The sequence below is a fragment of the Crocuta crocuta genome, unplaced genomic scaffold (assembly GCF_008692635.1).
Source record: "Crocuta crocuta isolate KB4526 unplaced genomic scaffold, BGI_CrCroc_1.0 scaffold36, whole genome shotgun sequence".
NCBI lineage: Eukaryota > Metazoa > Chordata > Mammalia > Carnivora > Hyaenidae > Crocuta > Crocuta crocuta.
Genome location: NW_027532203.1, coordinates 9,258,620 through 9,270,638, shown reverse-complemented (window position 1 = coordinate 9,270,638; position 12,019 = coordinate 9,258,620). Strand labels below are relative to the sequence as shown.

The 12,019-nt window shown below is 43.9% G+C and overlaps 1 protein-coding gene across 4 annotated transcripts in view; it reads left to right on the top strand.

Annotated features, from left to right (window-relative positions):
• Positions 1 to 3,914, top strand: part of WDR7 (WD repeat domain 7) — a 357,113-nt gene extending 353,199 nt beyond the window's left edge. For all 4 annotated transcript variants that reach the window (XM_077777568.1, XM_077777567.1, XM_077777570.1 and 1 more), the window contains one exon: positions 1,157 to 3,914. In XM_077777568.1, coding sequence (XP_077633694.1) covers positions 1,157 to 1,360 — 204 coding nt within the window. In that variant the 3' untranslated portion in view covers positions 1,361 to 3,914. The remainder of the gene's footprint in view (positions 1 to 1,156) is intronic.
• Positions 3,915 to 12,019: the final 8,105 nt, after the last annotated feature.

Below are 12,019 nucleotides of genomic sequence, written 5' to 3'. Positions count from 1 at the left end.
GAGCATGATATCAGCAACAACACATCTTAAATGTCCTAGGATTTGCCAAGGTTTCATGTGTCAACCATTTGTGTACATTGAATCATAATCTGCATGCTTCACGCAAAACCCTAGAATCTTCTGGGTTTAGACGATGGTTATACTGGAGAGAAGAACTGGAAATGAAAATTAGTGCAAAGAAAACTAATATTTTTGAGACCTCTTTTCTTACGTGCTCTATGCTTTTCATGCAATTTGCAATAGCACAAAAGATGGATATTGAAGAGATGTTAAGTAATATGTAGAATCTACAGGATTCCTCTGAGCCTGTCGCTCAGGCTCCCTGGGATACCCACCGTTCGGTATTCGCACTTTGACCAGAACACATAGTTGTTCACGGGCCATAATTTCCACATTATTTTTCACTAATGTGAATGGATGAAAAGAACTTAAAATTCAAATCCAATCCCAAGAAGCCACCAAAAACCAAATCAACTAATAAAAACATGTTGCCAATAAAGCGTTAAAAGTATTCTCTCTCCGGTGTGGCAGCGAAACAGTGAGGCACAGATACGGTGTTAAGATGCAATTGATTCTTGGTTTCCCTTTCACAATGAACTAGAGATTTGCAGAGACTGAATTCTATAAAAAGCAGGTGAGGAGGGCAGTGTCCGTACATGCAGATGGGGGAAGGGGTTACGTTTTGAGCTTTGATCCAGGAACATCCCCACTTTGCTGCTTTTCCTTGAACAAGCCGTCAGTCCCCAGTCGCATCTTGGTGGACTTGACCTTCCCGGCTGCCATGAGCACCACTGCGAAGGAGCAGGAAGGTCTGTCGTGTGAAGTGCCCACAGTCACCAAAGATTGTCTGATTGTGCTTAGTTAACATCCGGAACTTAGCCCCCTCCTTAAAGACTGATGGCCTTTCCTGCTGTCAGGTGCTACCCACGGAGTAAAATTTCTATGGATTTATGCATTTATGGTAACAGCATCCCTACAGTTCCCCTAAGCTGAGAGGCGCCCTGCGGGGGCTGAGAACAGACTCTCAGATGAGCGGGAGGAAGTAGGTGGCAGAGAGCGTGCCGGAGGTGTGAGTCACGCGACCCCGCCCCTCGGCAGGGAAAGGAGAGGGTTCTGTAGGTGACGCGTGTGCTCTCGTGTCCCCGTATCCCCCCAGATGAACACCTCGCTGCTGGGAAGCATCGGCATGCTGAACTCGGCCCCTCAGCTGCGCTGCATCAAAACCTACCAGGTGCCGCCCGTGCAGCCCGCCTCGCCCGGCTCGCACAACGCCCTCCGCCTGGCCCGGCTCATCTGGACGTCCAACCGCAACATCATCCTGATGGCGCACGACGGGAAGGAGCATCGCTTCATGGTCTAATGCCGGGGTCTGCTGCCCTGACGGCATCCGAGGCCCCATCTGCTCTGGAAGCCGAGACTCCTCTGTCCTTACTCACCTGGATCGTTTCTCAGTGCCTGCCCATGCCAGTGTCACCCAGGGGCGCGGCCGAGGCTGTGTCACTTCTGCATGGTCCTCGGGGGCAGACCCCGCCTGTGTCCCCTGTGATTCAGAGGCATGCACACCCCACCCTGCAGGAGTGGCCCTTGTGTGGACACTAGGTCGTTTTCCCTCCGGGGAGAGGGGGGTGTCCGTAGGAGCACCCCCATGGCTTGGTGCACCCGAAGCCTCCAAATCAGTAAACACTGTGACTGCGTTCCCAGCCCAGATCAGCATTTTCCTAGAGCTAAACCCCACCTCTGAAGTACTGCTTGAACCTGGTCACTTGATATTGGGTTTTGACGTAATGTGGCAGTCCTACTTAGCCGAGTTATTTTCCTTTGGATTTCCTAAAATACATTATTGTTTACCAAAAGATTCTGTGTTTACATGGTTGGTTGTGGGTTTTTTTTCCCTCCCATGATTGCTAGGAAGCTACTCAAATCCACTTTCCTAGGGTTGAGATACTTGCTTCTTTATTAACACCTAACAGATTTGAGATCAATGAGAAAATACACAAAAAATAATAATACTACAGAAAAAAATTTTTCCAGCCTTCCAGAATGCTCATATCCTGCTCAATAATATATTTAGTAGTTTAAAATAAAAATCATCACTATTTATGATCTAGTTAGTATAATTATCCAGTCTCTATAACTAATATCTTAAATGGACTTTTATAATAAAGAACCGAGTTTGGAAGCACAGCATATACCTAAATAAGAAATCTCTTGTGTCTGTTGCTACAGGTCCTTTTAAGAAAGACCTTACCCCTTCCTTCCAGAAACCTTACAGACCTGCATTTCCCATGCATACTACACACGTCAGGTATCATGTAATAGTTACAATTCAGCCTTTGAACTGATCAGTTAAGGTAAATCTCAGACAGCATTTCTTTGACACAAGTATCCTAGAAAAATAGCAACAAAGGCACAAGCATGCAGGAGTGTACTTACGATGCAAGGCCTCTCGAATAGTTTGAGGAGACGTTGCAGTGAGGGTGTTCATCACACTTCCAAGTAAGCTTTAACTGGGTTGCTTGCTTTTTATGTCAAATTATGCTGGTTCTCCTAGTAATGGGAAAAACAATCTATAAAATAATATTTGGTATGAATTGTTACTAGCAAATCTTGATCTGTACATAGTTGGGGATTTGGTTGGTTGGTTGGTTGGTGATTGGTGGGTTAGGTGAGCATGATGGTTTATTAAATGCAAAAACAAAGCGATTGATTAAATTCAGAGAAAATCTGTGAAGTTTACAGAGGAACCAAATGATGATGGGAGCATTTAATTGGACAAGCATCGATTATCAGAGTTTATGTAACATAGAAAAAAAGTAGGATCACAGTCTAGGAACAAATACATCTGTTATTGAAACGGAGTTTTAAAGAACATGTTAAGAAATTAAGACCACTAGAACGCCTCTTTCCTATTGATATGAAGTACATTATTTCCATTGATGGCAAACCTATCCTGTTCCTTGGTCTTAGACTTTGGGTGTTCTTTCAAAAGTGAATTTATGCCACATGCATGTACATTGTATTTATAAAGATTATATATGTAGTTTCCAAGGAAGAAACAAAGAACTATATACCGCGTAGAATCTATTTGTCTGGTGAACATGCTGTTGTGTTCAATATAGATAGAGAAACCTGAGGTAAACAAAAGGGGCACGTGGTTTTTCCAGTGGGCTCCCAAGTCTTCTCCATATCCAGCACGTGTTCACTTGGTGAACTTAAATAGGGATTAATTTATTCTAGACTACAAAGCTGTTTTGAAATGATGAAGCAAAAGCATACCTTAGAGAGATTTTTTAAAAACAAAATGCATCAGGAAAAAGCAGGCCACCAAAGCAGGATGGACCACTCCGTGGAAATCTGGAACAAAGCAGAGCCGTGAGGGCCTGGGGTAAAAACATCTGGGCAGTGAGCGTGGGCCAGCCTGTCCCACATTCTGGCTGCAAAGACAGCCAAAATCAGTGGCCAGTAGAACATTACTCTTATAAAACTTGGGTGGATGTTATCGGATGGTTAGACATCTCTAACTGCTAAGTGAATACTTGCATTCTTGTTAACACAAATCTCCCCATGGCTATTTTGACAACTACAGTCTCAGACTTCATCACAGCTTAGATTTCTCAGCACTGAGGCAAACTTTGTACTGTCATCCCAGTGTTTGCTTTTTAGTGTGTTATTGATTTCGTGGGCACTGTGTTTGGACCTATCCTTGTAAATGTAGAGACATACGTGGCTTCATTGGTAATTTACAAGCAAAAGATGACATGACGTGACACTTGTATGAAAATGTAGTGATTGAACTGTGTACAGCGAGTGAATTAAAATGTCTGCCTCTCAAGACATTGCCACTTAATAGATTCTATATGTGCTGAATGTCCCTGTGTACATATGTGTGTTAAATAAAACTGAACTGTACTGAAGATTGTTTTTCTTTTAAAACCATTGTTCACTCTTCTTAAACATTCTCAGTTGAAATCCATATGCCCCCCCACCTCCACCCCAACCCCCAACACACACACACACACACACACACCTTCTTTGGTACCAGATTAAGCCTTCTATTTCCATGTGATTATTCATTTCCCTGGAGAGCTAGCTTCAGGAAAGGCTAACTTGTCACAAAGAACAGAAGAACACGCTTCCAAAGTGTGAGGGAAACAACTCAACAGCACCCTCTGTGGTTTGGGCAAGGGAATTGCATGCATGTTGCTTTGTCTCCACCCCTCGTTGCTCCTAAATAGACTGTTAATTGTACCGTATTCTAGCTTGTCAGATTTGATGACGTGGGTTGACTGTCCTGGAGTGGGGGGCTGGACAGAGATGATTAAATTCATTTCATTTAAGACTTGGAGTTGAATTTGAATCCCTGAGGTAATGGATGTAATTGGTTTTCAGAAAAAGCAAGAGTAACAAAATAAGTCCTCATCGCTCAGAGAGGGTTCTACGCACAAGTGGCAAATGTACTTCTTTGCTTTTCACGTAAGAATATAGAACAGCTTTAATGGAACCAGTCATCGGTAGCAGTATAATTTTCTTTCAGAAATAGATAAACATTAAGGGAACTGACTGCCACATCTTCAGCCCGGTTCAAATGCCCAGTGTCCATCCCAGGAATGGCTTTAACGTCTGCTGACTTAAGTGTGTCCTTATAGGGAAAATAGGGGCCGTACCAGTCCTATATGATTGGTGATCACATAAGCTGATCAAATGTGGAAAGGGCATGACATTAATAGGAAGGTAAAGCCAAGCAGTGCTGGGTGAACTTTCACCTTTCACCCCTTCGGCTGACTGACAGAGCTGAGTGTTGAAGAAAATCAATACTTTGGAGCCAGGAGGGAAATATTTCCAACCTCTAACTAGAGAATGTATTTTGACAAGGCCAAGATAATCCAAGCTGCACAGGAGAAAGAGAAAAGAAGACTCATTTTTAAAGCTTGACACTTCAAGGTGTTTTTGTACAATGGTTTAGAGATCGTCAATACATACAAATACCAAAGGTCAAGAAGAAAAGCCAGAAGAATTTCAAAAATTTGATGTTCAGTTCTTTTTGCTGTTTACAAACTGAAAAAAAAGACTGCAGAGAGGCGTGTGCCTGTAATTGTTGTTTAAATGAACCGAGCTCACAATGTGTGCTCGGAGGTTATCATCCGTCTTTAATCAAACCTTACATTTTCTCAAGGCAGCGCTATAAATATTGAATGCCTAAAAAGGTGTTGAGGCTTCATGTTTCTGTACATTTTTCCAAAGACCCGAATTGTTCTTTGGTTACACTGGGGGGCACAGCTTGGAATCTTGATTTTTGGATCCATGTCTATCCTGCCAGGATGGACAGGTAAATCTTAGACCCTCCTTCATATCTGGATCATTATTTGCATGAGAAAAGAGTTCATGTACCTACTGAACTTGAATTGTTTCTAGTTTCCCTCCTCCCTTTATGCATATTACTAATAAAAGTATTCTAATTAGTGCCCTGCTGAGTGAGAGGCTGACGCATCTCTAGGAAGAAGGTAAGCAATTCACTCCACTCTTACCAGCAAGATTAGATCCATTCATTCTGTGGACAGATACCTCCATCAAACGGATATAGATTCTTTTCTTTCCTACAGATAAGAAAATGAAGTCGAAGGATGCCCCTACCTTCCAGCCAAGCTCAGGACAAAGGAATCCTGAGTACTCTAAGTATCTAACCCTGTTTTCTCATGCATGTGCAACAGCAGACATGTGGTAAACATATGCTAGTGTGAGTATTCAAATAACAGTGAAAATACAGCCTTAATTTGTACGCCCTCTTTCTCATTAAAAAATTCCACTCTCTTCTGAGAAAACAGATCTGGCTAGAGATTTTAAATTTTATTTGTTTCAAAAGGAGGATAGAATACTGAAGCCAAGAGTCCTCAGTATTCTGAATCTCCCAGAGAAGGGTGGGAATCTAGCACATGCCTGATTTGCAGTAGGTTATCAAGAAAACCTGCATTTGTTAAATCCATGAGATGATGCCAGTAAAAGGCTTAAGGCACAGAGTGGGGCGCCTGGATGGCTCGATTGGTTAAGTGTCCTCCCTCGATTTTGGCTCAGGTCATGATTGCATGGTTTCGTGAGTTTGAGCCCCCCAGTGGCCTCCGTGCTGATACTCTCCCTCTCTCTCTGCCCCTCCCGTGTGCGTGTGTTCTCGTTCCCTCTCCCCCCCAAAAGGAACTCTAAAAAAAGAGTGACACATGGTAAGCATTCAGTGCATGTGAGATGATAATTTTCAGTAGATGTGTAGAAGTCCTTACTGAACATGATAAACAAGATTGTAAATTATTTGTGTTCTTTGGAAAACTGCTGGGCTCGTGTTTTTAATCTCTATCTGAACTCTAATAATAGGCCTGGACATTTACCCAAAGGATTGTCTGTGTGGTTCTCCCTGTATTCACCAGGACCTTCACCAGGTTGCCGTGTGTGACTGTCTTCTCCCTAAAACTTGCAGACACTGAGAAATCCCAAAATACATGGGGCTGCTTGATTCTGGCTTTTGGAAGTTATAAGAGACTCCTCAAAAAGCAAGTAGTTCATATTAAATTTAGACTCACATTAGCATCGGGGATGACTTTGATTACTTATGTGAGTATCTTCAAAATATACATCGGTGAAAATTGAACAAGATTCTGGACAAAGTATCATAGGGTAGGTTTCACGGAATCCCCAAAGCACAGGAAAGTGAATGTTTCAGTTCTATTGCCGACAGCTTGTCTTGACTAGTATCAGAATGACTTAGCACTTCAGTTTACCCAAATGTGAGATGTATGGTCTAAGCCCACCCAGTGGCACTTAAGGTTTTAGCGATTAATGGATTTATGGATAGATAAATTTATGGATAAATTTATGGGTAATTGGAAGATCCTGCAATGAAGCGTTTTTATTCCATTTGCAAGCATTTACTGAATCTTAGTATATGCCAACCATAGGTTCTACATTCTGTTTTCCTCGCTGATGAACACCCAAGCTATGATGAACACCCAAGTTATGATGAACACCCAACAACACTATGGAACAAGTGCCAAAGACAAATGGGAAAGAGCGATGAGAACCTTGGAAGTGATTCATTATGGCTTGGTAGCATCAAGTTAGGTTTCAGAGGAGACGTACTTGGGCTGTGTCTTGAAGAACAAATAGAAATTAATTAGGAGGAGGGAAGGGATGTTTTAAGGTAGGAATTTATGGATGTCCAAACTGTTAAGTAATCTGAACAGATCTGAACAGATATTCAAGCTTACCACCTGGCAGGCACTGGTGGGCGCTACTGATGATCAAGGTGGCTCTTCACCTGCAGCTCTTACTGCACCCACAAAAAACAAGACGTCTATGCCAGACATTTGAGAGCTAGAAGGCAAAAACTCTTAAAGATTTCAGCAAAAACCCTAATAAAAGATTTCTCTGACTTTTGCTAGTTCTCCGGGTCTCATTTTCTTTTTAAAAAAAAAGTTATTTTCATTTTAAAAATAAGTTCTGCATCCTCCGTATCCTGTTTTCTAGTCTCCTGAGAGCACGGTGTGTGGGATGTTGGCTGCAAGCGCTGCCCAGATGCCCATTATCCAGCCCCCACCTCGGGACTGAAGCATTTATTCTCCAGCTGCCAGTAGTGTTGACATCTCATAGCCTCACAGCTCTCTTTTGAGAGATTGCCTACATCCAGAGAGCCCTTTCACTCATGGTCGTACTCCCCATCCTGGGGGCGACCACGTCCCATGATGGTTCCAGAAGGAGCTGTAAGGGCTCAATCCCCCAGCTCCACTTGAGAACAACATTGAAGGGTCATCCAGCTCCAACACTCCCCGTGGGATGGGCTGAAGCCCTCACTGAACTCAGCTGCCCTCCCTCCATAAGTGTGACTGCTGAGAATGTTGCTTCATACATTTCCATTAGCTGATCTCCATCTCAAGGTCTGCATCCCAGAGAACCCAACCCAGGACAGCTGGGACCAAGAGGGGTACAGGAAAACAGGATATTGGAAAACAAACAGGGACTTTGGGAGCTGGGTCACTCACTGAGCCATTAGCAAGGAGGACCCCCCCAGCAACAGCAGGAGGTGATCATGGATGCAAAACTTTAAAACTTTCCTGAAGGATGAATTGGGCCAGCGTACTGATGGAAGTGTACGTGCTAGAGGGTGTGGTGTGGCAGGCATTTGAGAAGTAAGGGAAAATAGGAATTAAAAAGTCAATGGACTTGCAAGGCTATGCTGGGGACACTAGAAAAAGACAATGAAAAGCTAAGGGTGATTAATCACCAATTAAAGGCTAAGTATGAGCGCTGGAGAGACTCCTTGGCAGGATCTGAAGTCAAGCGTAAGCTGAGAATCAGGTCCGGGACTTGTTTTGTGAGGCAGAGCTCCAGAGGAGGCTAAAGCCTTGGCCTCCAAAGGTCCACTACCCCAAGGTCAGAGCCCTAATTGAGATGGATGGGGCTTTCTTGGAAGATGCACTTGAACAACCTTGAATCCTCAGATTCCAGAAAACCGTCCCTGGACCTGCCTAAGTGGCCCACCACTCTCTAGTTAAAGCAAATACTTCTTTTGCCAGAAGACAGTGCAGAGGCCTCTTCCTTGCAAAACAACACATGCCCACACCCACCGCACAAAAGTGCTGGTCCCGTTTAGAGAGGAAAAGAACCAAATCCCCAAAGGGCTGTAGGACCAAGCCAACTTGTACCTACAGGAACTGGGTAGATTCTGGGACTGGATTCTGAAGTGCTGCATCAAGGGGAGAGAGAATATAAAGTGAGACAAGGAAGCATTTATTGACCAAGGCTAAACACCCTGGCAAGGACCAGGGACAAGGGCACTAGCCCGCTGCTCAGCCTGGAGAAAAGGAAGGCCCATACAAGTCAAAAAGAAATGCCGGAACTGTCCTGGCAGAATGTGGAGGAAAGAATCTAAAAGCTCAGAGTGCTGGAGTAGACATGATATGTAAGGTCAGAAACCCACCAGATGACGGCCTGTGAGAGAAGCCAGAGGACGTTGTGTTTACTGAGCAACAAAGAACATGCTGGTGGGGACGGCCCCACCATCACTGCAGGCCAGGGCTTGGAGTAGAAGATGTCATCACAGAACCAGGCTCCTGATAATGACGGAAGGTGATAGGATCCTGGGGTAACAGAGATCCAAGGGGGAAATTACCATAATGAGCAGCAAGGTTGAAGTAGTAGCCAGAGGGGCCTGACGTGGGGCGATCTTTGGAAATGATTAATAAAACCTGTCATCCCGAGGGCAGCCGCCGAGGTTCAGTCTATCCAACCCAGAGAAATCAAGGAAGGATAACAGCAGGCTGAAGGCACCTGCCCCAGTAAACAGTCAAAACTCCTCACCTAGTTTGTGCACCTGAAAGGATGTACAAGGGGGAGGGAATCAAATGGATATCAGTGGTGGCTTCCAGACCAGCTGCAATATCAGGGCTTGTGGTTTGTCACACTCATGTTTCCAAGTTCCCTCCAGAATCCTGGAAGAGCTGCTCCCAGCATTTCGTCAAAGCAAGTACATCTTCGTGGGGCAAAGGGTGACTATAGTGGATACCAGGAGCCTCGGTACCGGGCTGTTGGCACCTCTCAGTTGGGTCTTTCTCCAGGAAGTGCTTTAGCGAGCCGCTTTTCTCGAAGCCATATCCTCCTTCCCGAAGGCAGCTGCATTTAATACCTGGTCAAGAGAGTACAAAGACTCCACCTTCTTCGGCTCAGTTTGGGACATCTCCAAAGGGTCCTGGCTCCCGGGAATTGGCTGAGACCTCTGTCACCGCTGTATCACGGCCCAGCTTCTCTCGGCCCATTTGTGCCTCCTGCACCCAGGCAAATCCCAGGAACATGTCTCAAATCTGTCTCAGGGGCTCCTTCCCAGGAAATGAACCTGCTCAGGTCCAGTTCTGGCTCTGCCCCTTTCTAACTAAATAACTCCATGAGGGCCCGTTTTCTCATATGCAGAATGGGAATAATGGCTGTACCTACCTCATGGTCTTGTTATAAAGATTAAAAGAGAAGAGTTAGATACGTAGAACACTTAGACCAGTGTCTGGCACATAGTAAGTATTCAGAAAATGCTAACTTTGCCACTATTATCATCGTAAGGTATAATTATGAGATTTTCAGGTCTATTTCATTTCCTGCCTCTGTGTTATAAGAAGATACGCTTTTCCATTAACTGTTTTCCTGTGGCTCATTCCTTTCTTCAACCCAGATCAAAGTGCTTACTTTTAAACAGTAAGGAGGAAAGGTGGAAGGCAACTAGTATTTCTGAGCACTTATTTTGTGCCAGACACGATACTAGCTGCATTCATTAGTCTGCTTAAATCTCTATCTTAAGAGCCGTGAATTATTATCTCCCTTTCACAGATGAAAAAATTGCCGGTCATCTAAGATAAATGACTGCGAACATACAGCTAATAAAAGGCATATTTAGTAGATGAGTCTCAGACTCTGTCACCAAAGTCCAACCTTCTCTGTTCTTCCAGAGTCCCTCAAACGACAGACAATGAGGAGGCAGTAGAGGGCTGGCCAGCCACTGTCTTAGAAACAGAAGGAAATGTGGTAGAACACAAAAGGGGTTTCATTCATTTATGCCATTAAAGCCATCATTTTTCTCCCTTTGGATATATGGTCATTGTGCCAAATTTTAAAAGCATGAGAATTATGCTGACACACAGTTGTGGACACTATGACTCTTGTACCGTGAAATGGTTGGGTTAAAATGTGTGAGTTTTGTAATGTGCTACATTCCACAGAATGATTTTGTTGTAACTCGGGGACCAGGTTTTTCTCCCGTGAAGTGGGTATCTTTGGAAAGTAGAATTGGACTTACAGAGATGGGCCCTCATTCTCACTGATGACTTAGTAGCACTTGGTGCTGCGGGCACCTCCTTGAACTGCTCTCCATCCTTGCCTCCACGGGGCCACGTCTCTCTGACCTTTCCTTACAGCCAATTTTGCTGCCATTTCTTCTTCCTTAGGATACTCTTCTCTGGACAGGCATTTTCTAACAAGTTGAGAGTCAGGGACATATATAAAGTATACTACACAAACTTCAGATTTTAAAAATGGAATTAAAAAATCAAGTTTTTAGGGCATATCCCCCTCCAGATGACTTGAACTCCCATCTAGACAGAGGAAGGACAAACTTTAATTAGGCCACATGGCCAGTGTTCACCAAAGAGGACTCCCTGCCAGGACAGGGGCCATTCTCATCTCTATTGTCACATAATGGGTTTTCATAGCCTAGGCTTCCCTATCCCTGATGATCTCATTCCAGGAAATATTAGAATGTATCAGAATTTTCTGGAGCTAACCAGAACACACCACCATGCTCACATCCATTAGCCCCAAACTTGATGCTAGAGCATGTGCCAGACCCTGACTCCATGACACACAAATCTTAGGTCTCTTTCCTAATGAGTCAAGGGGTCCTCCTGAAGGGTCCAGATGGGCTGTTGCCAGAACATCTGCTTCTATATCACCCACTTTCTCCCCACCCTTCCTGCTTAGCTTTCTGTTTGTTATTTCCAACTTTTTAGGGGAAGGGGTTGAGGAGGCTTCCAGAAAACATCAACAAATGATAAACTGCAATTTACCATTTAGCTTGGTGCTAAATTTCTTACCAGCTAGAGCAGAGGTGAATTAGAAGATCCTAATTCTCTGTTACAAGGAGGACCCATATCAGGCATAAGGAAAGACCACCTTCTTAATCCCTATATTCTTAGTGAAATGTATTACCTGGATCTTTAAATAAAAGAATTTGGAAGGAAAAGTAAGGTAATATTTATGGAAACCATGTTAGGCAGTAGACATACATGATTTCATTTAAACCTTTCTCACCATTTCTATCAGTTATAAAATGGATATACCAACAGGTTACATAGCTGGCTAAAGTCACACAACTAGTTGGGGTGGAGCTGGGGTTCAAATCCAAAATGCTCTTTCCTCCCCATTGATGGATCATATCTTCAAGACCAGCTTTACTGTAGCTGAAGAGACATGCTTCATTCTCATACTGGCCTCAATAAAA